This window comes from Colossoma macropomum, unplaced genomic scaffold (genome assembly GCF_904425465.1).
Source record: "Colossoma macropomum unplaced genomic scaffold, Colossoma_macropomum, whole genome shotgun sequence".
NCBI classification, from domain to species: Eukaryota; Metazoa; Chordata; class Actinopteri; order Characiformes; family Serrasalmidae; genus Colossoma; species Colossoma macropomum.
The window spans coordinates 13,493,037-13,507,890 of record NW_023494804.1 but is presented as its reverse complement, the minus strand read 5'-3'; the positions used below and the strand labels follow the sequence as shown (position 1 = coordinate 13,507,890).

Here is a 14,854-nt window from a genome sequence, read left to right as displayed (position 1 = left end):
TTTACATCTTAACAATTTAATTACGAGGATTTTTTGAAAAATCTGAATTCCTTTTCAACTGTTTAGTCATGTCCTATGTGCTCTTAGATATTTCTGCCTTTGCAACAAGCAAATCATTTAATCATTTAAATCAGAAACCCCATTAAGCACTCTCACACGTATTTCTTAACTTTAGAATTACGCACACACTCTTTCTCTCTCAAACTATTTTCCTACTGTTCAGGCTAAGCATGATACCAGCATTTCTCAGGCTATATCTCAACCTTGTAGACCCCTAATCAAATAGACTTGAATTTAACCCGAAGAAGAAGCTGTTTTTAAGAAATCTTCGGCATCACTAAACAAGAGCACAACTCTTTGGCTTCCTTTTGGCACAAACTGTTTAAACAAAGGACAAATCTCTACGTTGTGACATGAATGACAAACGACAAACACTTAATGCACTCAACTTATATTGAGTGTCAGGAGCAGAAAAAAACAGTGATTTACAACATATTTCCTGTTAATTAATCCATAATATACAGTTGCTATACAGTTTATTTACAACACCAGCAAATTATAGGACAAAAAACATCTTTAGCTGTGTAAATATTGCAGTGAAACCTCTGGGCTTTAAAAAGCCACTTCCACATGTACAAAGTCTTCTCAAAAAGATTCACGTAGTGTAAATTTATATGAGCAAGAAGGCCATATTAAGAAGCAAATGATGTGTCCCGATGTCAAGTAAATTTGACAAAAAATAATGCATTTCAAAACAGGGGAAGAGGTAGAGCATGGAAATACTGAAGTGTCAAACACCAATAAACTGGTTAAAGACCTTTTAAATTGCCAGAAGGAAAGCCATTTTCTTAAAAGGGAAAAGTCTTTTGTCAGTGGCTATTGTCCCCTCTTGAATGGGCTGCCAATTCTGGCCAAACATATTCAGGACCAGTTAGCTTAAAAGCAGGGAGAAGCTCAGTTTGCCAATGAAGGCCGAGTGAAGGGGAAAACCCAAATAGAGAAGAGTATCGGTTTGAAACAATGGCATTCCGACGCTGGCCAGGCAGGCCACAAAGGGATGAGCTCAGCCTACATATCAGATTTCCAAAAGCAGTAGGGAGAGGAGAGAACCCCCACTGGCCTTTCAAAGTCAAAAGGTTGACCCACCGCAGTCAGAAAAGCTGAGTGCTGAGGACCAAAGTGAACTGCCAGGAGTTTTTAACACAATACTGAAAGTGGTTCTTCTAGTGTGAATAGTTTCTGTCTTAATTCTGAAGCGGCTCACTGTGGGACAAAAACGGGATTCGAATGTGGGATATGAAGGATCTGTGAAGGATGATTGTGGTGAACATATATTTAATTGCGCATTTCTTTACGAGAATCGAGGTGGTTTTACGGATGAAATGACTGGTGGAACCAGCCAGACTTTTCTGAGATTTCTGAAGCTATCAGAAACCAAGAAGAGAATGTTCAGGGCCAGATGTATGTACGAGTGCAGGCACAGTGCAAAACGGGCCTTGATGCAGCTGCAAAATGAAATTAACGTTTGGTTTACTAAGACAGCAACTTATCACAATTGCGTGAAGCCCCATCCCCTAACTGAGCTGCAGGGTTTGAAAAAGGCAGTGAAATTATGGAGCAGCCAATAAGTGACAACACAAAGGGTAAAAGTTCTGTAACAAAGAGATAGTGGTGTCAATGAATGAAGTTTCTTCCAACTGAAACATTTTGCAGGGGTGTCATTTTGCCACGATGACCAATTTCACATCGCAAACGTCCGGGATAAATAAGCAAAATTCTGTATCGAGATCAACTTTGGTGAACCCTGATGTGTGAATTCGCATCCTCTACCTGTAGTGCTACTGCTAAGCCCGTGCAGACCTCTAAAGGGACAGTCCTAGCACTGAACCCTCAAAATGAAGGAAATGCCAATTTAGCAGTGTCTAAGCACAATCCTTTTATCATGTCTTCCTTGCTGGCTATACATAAACAAACAAAAGAGAGACTGCATGATACCCCAGGAGTTGGGAGACTTCTTTGTGATTTTACAGTTTGTTTCAGATGAGTTAGCCAGCTTGCTAACTGCGAGGTTAGCTCCTTGCTTAACCACAGCTGCACACAAGTCACATCACTGCCGCCAACCAATCCGAACTTTTTTGCTATAGATCAGTGTGCAGCACTATGCTGTGGCGAAAATATAGTTATGTGATATAAGGATGCTTACTTTTGTGTTTTTACTGTTTGTGATAGGTGAGTTAGTCCGCTTGTTAGCTCCTTGGCTAACTGCAGCTGCAAACAAGTCACGGCACTGCTGTCAACTATGCCAGTTATCTACATCTACGACTCAGTGTGCAGCACGATATTTACTCATGAGCAAATATTATCTGATTTAATTATGTTTACTTTTGTGTCGTTACTGTTCCCGGTTAGCAAGTTAGCGAGCTTGCTAACTGCACCAACATGGAGGATATTTTTGTCGCCAATCTTCCGGACCAGCCTTGGTCACTCTTATTTCGCAGGCAATACAAACTGCTGTAGTCTATTGTGACTGCAGCTTAATGCTAGTTTAAGCCTGTCTGTAAAAGGCAGAGAAAAATCGATACAAAACCAGCGGCCGCAACTTTAGTAAATCGAATAGAATATATAATCACACATGTAATATCTTCACCCACTTTTTGCGCGATATTCCCACGTATTACGCAGCCTTCCCTTACATCATACGCATTTTGTAATTTTCCATGCACACAGCCCATAAACTGAGCATTAGGCTTGTGCGGCACTTTTGTACATAACACGTGGGCAGAATGAGTTGGGTTTTCACCCGAAACTGGCTTAGGACACTGTGACCTGAATGAAGAGAAATATGTTCACCTCTTCACCAACGTCTACATTCAGAAAGATCTCAAAAAAAAAAAAATATTGCGAAAAACATTCTGATTTTCACTTCAACATTTTAAAAAATGAGGTAAAACAAAACTAGAAAAGAGGACAAATGGTGAAAAAGGATTAAAAAAAATTTGCTAAAAGCAATTCAACCATGCTGTCCAACATTCCAATCTGGTGTGCTTATGTGTGTTTCCCAAATCGCATAGTCCTCAGTCTCTTCTGTGGTGAAGTTTCCAGTAGAGGTTGTGAATGTGTGGCCTCCTAGCAGCATACAGTGAGATGGTGGCCTCACTGTTCCTGGTGAAGACGGTATCCGATTACCAGCAAAAAAATATACTGGGACTGAACATCACCCATCAGGTGGGAGCAGGCAGGGGGTTCTTCTCCCCCAACCCCCTCTGAATGCTTGGAGCTGGTCTTGGGTGTCTCTGAGTTTGATGTGCTCCAGGCCAGGAGTGGAGCTTTCGTGGGCTCCTCCATCCCCCAGTCCCCCTGTGCAGCGAGGAGACAGGCACTGCGGGTGGCCTCCTTCAAGTCCTCCCCCACTCCCACACTGAGCTTGAGCAGCACCTGCAGAGAAGAGACACATGTCAGTCATTCTGCCATTTTAGAGTCCAAAAAAACCATAGCATGAGCAAGTTTCAGAGTTAACACAACTTATTTCAAACAAGTATGCAATAGCTATGCTCAGAGGTGGGCAGAGAGGCATAAACCCAAGTACTGTTAGGGGAGAGTGGTGCACATACTAACTTACTAAACTGTCAAATGAGTATTTTATGTAGTTAAACAGGTAGGACATGCTCTTAATCATGTTCTCGAATAGATACGATTCATTTACTCGGTTATAAGTACAAATCACTGAATTCATACTTGTATTATTTTAATAACCCTCTTGGTGTCTGTAAATAGCGCATTTTGAAGCACAAATTCACAGTGAGAGCTGGCCAGGCTACAGCAGTGCTACATGGTTTCTAAAGCAAAATTTTCCAGTTTACAGAGTAGGAAAGATGCTTTGTATCTTGAAGATGTCCATTTTAAAAGACTAGCAGTGCTTTGGCCTGAATACTTGGCAATGTTTGTACTTTGCTTTGTTTTTTGTTTTTTTTTTGGTCGCTAGCTGAATTATTCCTTTAACAAAGAAAAACGTCAGATGAAGTTAGTGCTGTATCATTGATGCTAGCTCACACTACAGTTGAAGTTGTAAGCCTATGGCTATTTTAGCAATGCATGCCGGGTACTCTATTGAGAGGACACTGATGAATGAAAACTTGAAAATGATACAAAATCACACACTACAGAATTATACAGAACATAACAATTAACATATTACATGCTAGTTTTAGGCCAGAATGTCTCTTTAAGTACAGGTAACTCAGTAAATGCAACTAGTCACTGTCCTCCTAAAACTCTGGATCTAGCTGGATGCTGTCAGTTTTAATGATGCCACAAATGCCCTCAACAACTCAACAGAAAATGGTTTTTATGTCGATACCTCTTCGGCGATACAGCGAGGAGCCATTGAGGGACATCCAAAAAAGCAGTCCTACCCAAGCCCTTTGGAAAGAGATGGAGAAAGATATTAAGATTGTATCACAGGGTTAAACAGCAAACCTATTAGGATTAGAACATTCCAGCTATTTGAGCTCAATCTTGCAAATCATCGCAGCAGGGCACATTTCATTACTCAAGTCTTGGAGTGTCTACTTGACATTGTTGGGTAGTTTTATTCCAAGCCTCTAAACACCTGCCAACACAACTGTGGGGGGGCCCGGTGGGTGCCTCCCTCACACAAGAGCAAGAGCACAGAAACAGTTTGGCACTCGCGCTCGCTTTTTACATAAACGAGTCCCTCTTGGAGCCCTTTTTATATGCTGTTATATGGTTCGAATTTCCATTGACAAATTCGAATGAAATTACCCTAAAATATTCTAAAGAGTGAGCGGGGAGCGAGGCCGAGGGGTATGAAAGGGCTTTTCACAGTTTTTTCAGAGGCCCGAAAAGCACTGAGGGAGTCTCACATCTGAGCCCTGGGGCCGTTTTAGCCCCCGCAACCGCCAAGTGCCCCCCCGCACCCCCCACCCCCCACCCACTGCCGCGACGTACAGGGCCTGCCTTCATGAGCTCAGGGGCTGGAGCAGGAAAGGATGAAGGGCGGGATGGAGGGAGAGGAAGGCTTCGGAACTCAGGCCAGCTGTGGGGCCCAGTGTGGATGGTTTGCTGCTGTGTGGATGGTTGACTTGCTCTGTCTGGCTCACAAACACACTGCCTTTGGCCAGCACTCTACAGGCACTAAAACTTCAACACATGGACCAGTAACACCCTTCTGCTCCATATGCAGCTCACAGGGAACTTCAGAGCCCACGCTCTGATCCACGGCAACGAAGGGAGAAACCGTAGCTATCCTGTAGCTATAAGGGTGCGGCTAGCTTCAGTGATCTCACAGATGCATATGATAAAATGATTGGGAGTTGAAATGGAAAAAAAGTATAAACTGAGCTCAACAACTGGGGCTTACAAAGTTACAAAGAACTGCATTGAGGCTGAAAGTACATATCATGCAAAGATACACAGTACTATTCTCCTGCTTAGTCTGCATGACAATCAAGCGAGTGTGAAACTTTTTGGAGAGACAACACAGTTGGTCATCCTCATGACTCTAAACTTTGAGCTTTAGAAGAAGATGCCAAAAAGGGTTTTTTGGGGTCTTCAAACACAGATCTTGAATCTAGTTTCCGGCACTGGATTTTCTAATCACTGGCAGTTAACTAAACTGTTGATGTACACTAGATATTCACCTTGCTGAGATAGCATGACCACAGCTGGTCCGGAAGGCTGGTAAATGCTGGTGTGACTGGCCTTAAACGATTGGCCACCCATGGCTCACCTACCAGTGATTACAAAATTCAGGACTGGAAACTGAATTCAAGATCCAGATATGAAGACCTCTGACACAGAACTACTACTTTAGATTCCCTCAGGCAGTGGCTCTTAAACTGGTCCTCAGGGCCCCCAGATGGTCCACAGTTTTGCTCCAACTCACAACTTTTTAATGGGATAGAGATAGAGAAAAAATAAAGACTGTATAGGGGTCCCTGAGGACTGGTTTAAGAACCACTACCCTCAAAAAACCCATTTTGTAAAGATGATGTGAGATGTGAAAGGAGAAAGCACGTTTTTGAAGTTGAAAGATCTTTCACATAATGTAAAAGGTTGCAAACCAATGAACATTTTTCTCCTAGAACTGTCTGTTCAAGCCAAAACCATTTGAAAACTATTATTGTTCAGTGAGTACTGTGTGTAAATTTACATATTTTAATACATTTTGATAGGAGAAATTTAAAACACATTTTCTATCTATACTGTATGTCTACAGTTTGAAGAATACTATAGTTTCAAATAAACATGCTATTTACAACAGGAAAGTGTCTTCAGCCTGGATGCACACTATAGCGACCCAGCACTTATAGCACTGGTTTATAAGTAAGAGGGTGTTGCAGGGATGGAAGATGTATAAATCAAAGTAGAGGCTTCGGATTCTCTGATGCATCTCTGACAGCGCAGGCCTCCCTTTTGGCAAAAGCCAAGCGGGAAATGCCAAGACAAGATCATCATTTCTCCTTACGTTCTTAATGGAAAAAAGTACCGTGTACAGGAGGAGCTCTGGCAGACAACGTCAGACACCTTAATTCACTCTGATAGACAAACACTCCCATAAAAGGTATGCTCATGTAAATTACAGAGAAGTTCACAAAACATCGCTCTGGCTGGTGCGCATGCATGTTTTTCTGACCATCAGAAAGTAGAAAATGATTCTAGCTGCAGAAGTGAGCAGTCCAACACACTAGTCTACTAGCCTCAGTGTCCAGTTTGCAATATCATTCAGATATGATGAGCATCAAGACCAGTGAAAGAGCTTTAAGCAGTGCTATACATCTCACTAGCATTATCATCTTCCCTAATGAAAGAGATTGGTGAAAACTGCCTTTGTTGTGTGTTGGACTCGAAGAAGCACTAAAAAACAATGCACATGAGCATTAATAGCAAGCAGTAATTCTTTTCTTACATGATGAATGCTTGCTTGACTAAATTTGTCCTAGTGTTTCCAGTCTGAGATGTTTTGAGCTTGTTTTCCCCAGAGAGAGCTGAGAGTTATTTGCATTGTGTAGTTCTTATCTTGGACCTCGTGTTTATTCTTTGAGCCTCAATGCTGTCAGAATATCCGACAGCTCCTGTTGGAAGTATTGTACTTGACAGCCTTCTCCATTGATTAGGCAAAACTATAAAAGCACGGACAGCATTACAGCTGAGCGTTTTTTGCTTTCTCTTTGCCTGTCACAATCAGCCTTGTGGAATCTGAATTTCCACGTTGTGTAATTTTGCTATCGCACACTGTCTTCAAATACTACTTTAAGGAATTCCACTGTTTTTTTTTTTAGCTTAATTCAATTGTTTAGATGTAAAAAAATAATGGATGTAAAATGGTGCATTGTGGAGAAATTTACTGACTCGGATTTCTCTGCAATGGTGGTGATAAGAACCAGAGGCTGCGATGTGTGAAACACAAATATAGCCATTTCATTTATATTCCAAAATAACCAGGGGATCTACACGTGTCATCTGAGTTTTTACTAGTAAATGTTTTAGTCTAAAGCCTTTTCTGCAAAGTATCGTAAAACAATTTCTCAGGCAACAGGCAACATATTCATAACCATTACATGTAAAAGATTCTGAAACCGAAACTCTTCAGATGTCTGGTTCCAATCACCACCACTGTGATCAATTCTGACACTGCAAGTTTCTCTAGAATAGAGCATTTCACACCAAATTGCTGTTTACATCTGAACGATTTAATTATGCTGCAATTTCGAAAAAATCTGTGGAATTTCCCTTTAATTAAGCTAGCAGCAATGTTAAGGGAGCAGTGGAGTAAATTTAAAAATGAACAATACAAAACCTCCTCAAAATGTCAAAAAGCAAATCAGCTCTTCCACCATGCAATGCATTTTCAAGACTAGCTAAAAAAAAAAACTAACATGATCACAACCTAATGGCCACAGAGAAGGCTATAAAAGAGGGATACTTCAAACACCAATACATTAATAAAAAAAGTCAGAGACAGATAAAGAAAAGAAGAACACATTTTAAATTAGCCGAATCTGTCATCACTAATCACAGTAGTAGTAAACGCTGAAGACAGTAACCATCTTATATTTTGAGCACAGTTGTGATATTGATACGTTACGTTTCGTCTCACTAAACTACGTAGGCCAACCTAATTTTTATCAAATTATCATATATCACAGTATTAGATATGACAACTGTAGTAGACTACAGCATTTTTTTTTCTTTTAATTTATTTATTAATTTTTTTTTAGGGCTCTTAAAATGTCTCACTTGGAAATTGTTTTGAAAAGGGGAAATACGTCATGTGATAAATACTAAAAGCACTCGCAATAAATCCACACAGTCGAGCTCATCCGTCTGATGCCGTGGCTCTAAGTGGGCCACGCGCTGAATGTCGTAAATCTCGCGGGGTTTGATAACGAGACAAAGGGGGAAATAAGCCTCGGGAGAAGCGTACTGGACTGAGTATAATCTGAGGAGATTAATGGACAAAACTAATTAAACAATTCACCAAACATTCTCAGACACCTCCGACTCCAAACACTGAAACAAGCCACATAAACTGCTCATATCATTTTTAAAGCTCTCTGAGGAAAAGGACAAATTAGCCAGCGGCAGTTCACTGAGGTAGGCTATCACAATGTCTCATTTCTGATTACAAATACAGGCTAATAAGTCACCGGTTCAGTTTCATGATATTTTTAAATGCTACTTCAGTTTTACACAGAAATGTCACAGAAGTGGCTCAGTACATTTATATAATAATACGGTAATTATGGATAAAGGACTAGTCTTTGCGAACAATTTAATTTTTCCCGCCTTGTATCTGCAGTCTGTTCTCTTTCCATCTAGGAACGTAAAATTACACGACGTCCGTACAGAGAAATTATTTAAAATTAAGGGTCATTATTAATATAATAATAATAATAATATTAATAATAATAATAATAAATCGTAATAAATTAGTTGTATGAATATTGTTAACACTGACAGAGAAAAGGAAATGCTGCGTGTCTCTGTAGAGTTTTGAAAAGTTTTTCACTTATTTTCAATTGATCCTGCTGTGGTTACACGGTACTGTATTTTTTTAAACATGACAATAATGTTTAATTTCAAATATCTCCGTAGTTTGCATGCTAATAATTTAGCATTTTATCATTTGATAATAAAACACAGACAGTCTTTTCAATGAAGAAATCCTGACTGTCATTGTAATTTAGTCTATGGCTAGTTTTTATCTGTCTGAAAACCAGGAACATTTTTAATGGCCCTGGACTTTTTTTTTGTGAATTTGAACTGAACCATTTCTCTACCAAAGATTGTACACTGCTCTATTCCAGCAAAAGAAGCACCACATTTTTTCTCTTTATGCTGTGTCTGTCAGCTCCAGACAGAGTGTTGGAAAGTGTGCTAATTAAAGCTCGTTTCTCTGAGAAAGATTAGCTGTAAAGCCCCCAGAGGTTAAGCCACCTAAAGTTGTTCATTATCCAGCCATTAAGTCATCACAGTAAACTCAACAGTCCATAAAACCACCAATTCATCATGCTCATGCTGCAAGTCCATTGCATTTACCTTCTTTGTTGTCACTCTGGCCTCTTGCTCTGTCCCAGAACCCCATGCACTTGCCATTCCCAGGGTCCTTTATCAGAGCCTTGCTGCTAGGGCCATACCAGGTGGCATGTTGCTCTGTCATGAGAGAGTCAAGGTCAATAGTATTCACAGAGCCTTTTCCTGACTCTGGGCTGCCGCTTGCCAGAGCACAGTCTCCGTTGGGTCCAGACGGGCAGTCCGGCTTTTTGCCAGTCTTTCCTCCGAGTGGCTGGTCCTCGGAAATGCTAAACTGCTGCCTTTGCAGCTGGATTTGGGCCTGGAGAATCTCCAGAGGATGCACTTCGTCTTGGCCTGAGCTACCCAGCGGTGTCCTCACCTGCTCCATGCAAGGCGTGTCAGGATAGCCAGTCCTGTTGTCTGAATTACATTTTATGCTGGTTCTGTTGGTCCTAGGATCCTCATTGCTGTAGTTAGGGCTAGCATCATCTAGATAATCCATACAAGGTGAAACACCATCAGATTTTCCCACGCTTTGAATACCGCTGTCCATAGAAGTTGCAAGATCAGGTTTTCCAAAGGAAGGGGAGACAAGAGAGCCATCAGGTGTCCTGCCATGGCCCTCAATGCCCATGCTCAAAGAAGATGCTTGCTGGCCTGGACTAACCACAGGGTTGCTGCTGCATGAGGGGGAGAAGTTTCCTGGACTTATGTGCCCACTGTCCCGTCTTCTCTTTCCTCTTCCTCGGCCACTGCCTGTTGCTGCTTTCCCTTCATTCCCAGAATCTATGTTGTTGTTTGGGGAGAGGGTGCTAGTTTCCCTTTTCGCCATCTGGCCTGGAGCACTTTGACCCGCTGTTGCATTGTTGTTATTCCCAGAGCAAGATGTTTGACTATTCTGAGAAGCATTGCTCTGAAAATACTCTGCCCCTGGGCCACAAGCCCCGCCACCGCCACTGCTATTTACGTCCTGCTCCACCTGACCTGGTTTGCGTTTGGCCTCATTTTGGCTCTTCTTATTAAAAGTCACATTGAGGTTTGGGGCCCCTAGACTGGCAATCATATTCTGGCAGGCAGTGGAGAGAGCTGCCAGACAGCTTTGGCCAAACACACTGTCTTTTGTACTGGCTTTGTTTAAATTCCCCAAAGACAGGGCCCCAAGCTTACTGACTGACAGGTGCTGGCTGGAGAGGTACTCAGGATGGGATTGATAGTTCCCTGGTGAGGAGATGAAGCCAGGAGGATTGCTCTGGGGGGTTCCCTGCTGATTTGGCCCCCCAGGAGGAAAGCTGTGCTGCCGCCTCATAGCGGCTCCTCCAAATTCATGCTGACTCCTGTCCAGGGGTGTGTTTGGCTGCATTGTTCCGTCATTGGGTGGATGTACCTGCAGAGTATTGTTCATGCCATTTTCAAACTGACTGTGTGGCCCAGGGGAATTTAAAGACTGCATGTCTCCAGTTGTTACCCCTGATCTAAACATAGGATTGTGTCCATTTTGTGTCTGCTCCATTGCATGAATATTAGTTTCCCTACACTGCTGATGTGAATCAGGAAACCAGGAGTTTTCATGAGGTAGGTGGGGGCTCTGAGCCTCAAAGTTGCCATGAAAATTATGCTTCTTTTCAAAATTCACCTGCGACATACTACCCAGCGGTCCTCTCTGAACCATGCCATTTGGTGTTATGTCCCCCTGGTGACTTAGAGGCTGGAGCTCGGCTTGCCTCAGTCTGTGCTGCTGATTCCTGGATGCCATTTGTTTAATCATCATAGCTGCGTTTTGCCGGCGAGGCAGCGGCTGCTGTTGGTGTGGGCCACAGCTTAAATGTGGGAGGCCCGATGGAAAACCATCCATCACGTGAGCAGTGAAGTCCCCCATGGGAGCAGGGAAGGCAGAGGGAGAGAGGTGGTTCTCAAGGCCCGGCCGATTATGTAAGCTGCTGCTCATGGGGCTGCAGCTCTCTCCAGCAGAGCCATTTGGGAGATCAAACCGCGGCCTCTTGGCCATATTCAAATAGGGAAAGGAGTTGAGGTGCTGCTGATGGGGTGGTTGAGGTCCAAGCTGGGGAACGTTAAACATGGGCTCCCCAAAAGAATGCATGCTGTGGTTACTTAATCTGTGCATGGGATGATCCATCTGGCCATGCTGAGCATGGACCACAGCACTGCCATTTTGCATGTCTGGACTATTTGGAATAAAGTCTGGGGCATGGTACAACCGGGGAAGAACAGGGGACCCAGGGTTCTGTCTGGCCATGGGCCCTCTCTGCTGGGCCATGAGGTGATGTCTAGCAGAGACTCCTGGTTCCAATTTCCCCCTGTTCCCAAACCTCTCTGAATATGTGTTTTGCTGAGGTAGTTGTTGGTCGACTTTAGAACTGCCGATCAAAGCTCGGGAGCCGCCATGATTGAAAGTGGGGAAATTACAGCCAGCCATCTGGCTCTCCGCTTCGCAATAGGAGAATCTGGGTTCAGTGGAGTCAGGAGTAGAGAATCCTGTCACATCAAAATGGCCAGGCAGAGGATCACATGGGAAACAGTACTGCGACCCACCCGCCCTTCCCTGTGGGAAAAGCCTATAGTGCTCCAGTCTGTTGCTTTCGGGAGAGGAAGATGGGAGGCCATGGAAAGACGCAGCCCGGTTAGGTGACTGGTCCAGAGGCAAACATGGGGCTGGCACAGCATGATTGCTGTTAGGATGGCTGTGGACATGGTAATCAGGCATACTAGCCAGCCGTTGCTGCTGCTGCTGCTGTGAGAGACATTCTCGTGTCTGGGCTTCTGTGAGCTGACCAAATTCTGACGCAAACATCTGCTGGTGGCCTGTATTGCTGCCATTGAAGCCGATGTGTCTGTCCCCATGCAAGCATGAGGCGACCCCATCGTGGTAGGGGTGTGAAGGCTGGTCAGGATTAAGCTGTTGGCTGTTGAAAGGCGGCGGCATATGGAGCTGATGTTGCTGCTGTAGTCCTGTAGTGAGCATATCCCCATGGCTGTGAGGCTGGAATCCATACTGCTCTCTGCCTGGCATGAAGTTGAGCCCCTGCATGGGGGGTTCATTCAAAGGATCCAAGACTGGTTCTACAGCTATTGATGGTGCTTTCATGTGAAATCCAGAAGTGTTATAGTTAGCATTCATTGTTACTCTGCACAATAGCTTGTGCAATTAGCTTTCTTTAAGCACACAAAGTTTAAAACAAAATCAAAGCAAATAATCCGAAGTGATGGGGGATCCCATTTTCTGTAATTCCAAATATTTTTTCTTACTTTCTTCCTTTCCAACCGGGTCCATACTGTTAACAAAAAATAAATTTAAAAAATCTTAAATAAGTCACTAAAATACGTATCTGTGATAAAATTATTAATAAAAGCCCCGTCTTAGTTATAAGTAGTATGTACTGTTATTTATTATAATAACAGGATGACATAATATTTATGATAAAAACTGGGATGACATTAATTGCCAATACCTCCGGAGACCCAACATGAGGGCAGTCGGCGTGATATCCACGTAGTGCGAAAAACTTTGGTACCTTTGCAGATGACGAGGACAAGTAAGTGACCTTAAGGAGCTGATCCTGGAAAACGTACATCTTCATAAACACTCTGTAATATTCATTTTGCAAGACGAAACGTTCCTGGGAGCGACGGCGAATCCAGGACGTTGCAAAGCAAAGCAGCGTAGCCCGCGCACAGTCCCATCTTAGAGCAATCCGGCAATATGTACTATAAAACTCTCTCACTCCACTGTAACAGCGGCCGTTCCTGATCCGCTAGAGGATGAACTTGTCTTACAAATTCAAGTCTCTGCGTCCGTCGCCTGTGAACTGAATGTCCAAGACAACCGCGACTCTTGTCACTGTGTGAAACATATCCAACCGGCTGCGCTTAGTCCCGTTTACTTGGCTGAGGCTGCCCAACTGACCATTCGCAGTATTTAAAAAAACGGGGAGCTCCTGAAGGCAGCCCAGTTCATCTTCATGTTGGACGTGTTTATCTCGCCACTCGGCAACAAGTTTGACATTCCCTCATCTCCACCAGCGCCCACCGCTCACCAATACGGCCACGGCGGGGAGGGCGGGGCCTGACATAGCCACGCCCCCAGACGAGGAGGGAACGACGACCAGGGACTTTAAACTAGTTTAAGTAATAAATATATCACCATATTGCTAATGTTAAAGTTTTTTATGAATAAGGATAAATTATATTTTAACTGATTTTATATTTATAAATTTATATTGTAATTGGTATGTATATAATGTATAAATATGAATCTACTCCTCGCTTAAGTGCTGGCAAACTGCACAAATGAAATTTTAAGTGTAATAAAAACTGAAGAGAAAAAAAAGTAGGATTTAGTGTCCATACCTAAACTACAATGTATTGCAATTTCTGTACTGTTTCTAAGCACAGTATGCAGTATTGTTGCAGATAATGAAATACATTAGGAAAGTGAAGTATTTAACCCACACCATGAATTTATGGTGATAATGTGATTATGCGAGTCCTGCTGCTGTAGTAAACTCTGTTAAGCTTCCCTCACCCTGAGAAATCAGTAGGGCCACCTGTCTTGTTTGAAAAGGTCACATATTGCCATCTAGTGGTGACTAGCAACACGTCTGTGCATACATAAAAGCAGTTTTAATCTAAAAATATGAAATGTTTTGCATATAACAAGAATTGCAGTAATAACAGGATTCATATTAATGTAAAAATAGGTAAAACCTTTGAAGGAATACTGTAGAGATGAAACCAAACATTTAAAACCTTTTATGCTGAAATTTATTAGACATTCTGTTAAGTTCCACTGTCTAAATCATTTTTGTCCAATTCAAAAGCTGTAAAAACAGAAAAGAGAACGAACAAAAAAGATCTTATTGTACATTCACTATTTCTCCTGAATTTCAAATTATCCAAACAAAAAAAAACAGTAGCTTTTGCAAGTGCTTCTTTGTGGTTATATTATTACAGTATTTCTGATTTAAACATTGTATCTGACACATGTCCCTCCCCACCCTCCCTCCCCCAATAATCAAAGAGCAATTTCAGTGTACAAAAGTAATGCAAATAACCTATGAGGGATAGCATTTTAGCATTCTTCAGCCATATGTGGTGCAGCATTTTCAGTAAAACAGACATTCAAACTTGATTTGAGGACTTGTATGGAATGATTTTTCTGCCAGGACTTGAATTTGAAATGCATCAGAATTTTTATGCCATTATTTGGATTTGTACATCAAGCTGAATCAGATCAAAGTGAACTTGTATTCCAGAGTTTGAGCACATATGTGCATGTAGAGCTTTTATATGAGCTTTTGAA

The 14,854-nt window shown here is 42.3% G+C and overlaps 1 protein-coding gene across 1 annotated transcript; it reads right to left on the bottom strand.

The window, feature by feature from the left end:
* Window positions 1-435: 435 nt before the first annotated feature.
* Window positions 436-13,591, bottom strand: mn1a (meningioma 1a). Its single transcript, XM_036595222.1, has 4 exons — window positions 13,005-13,591; window positions 9,562-12,827; window positions 4,358-4,419; window positions 436-3,435 (listed from the first exon to the last, which is right to left on the bottom strand). The coding sequence occupies exons 2-3, from the start codon at window positions 12,671-12,673 to the stop codon at window positions 4,409-4,411; spliced, it is 3,123 nt and encodes a 1,040-aa protein (XP_036451115.1). The 5' UTR covers window positions 12,674-12,827; window positions 13,005-13,591; the 3' UTR covers window positions 436-3,435; window positions 4,358-4,408.
* Window positions 13,592-14,854: the final 1,263 nt, after the last annotated feature.

Bases quoted from the DNA above. Each gene is read 5' to 3' on its own strand.
- mn1a (XM_036595222.1), bottom strand. From the start codon at position 12,673: ATGAATGCTAACTATAACACTTCTGGATTTCACATGAAAGCACCATCA.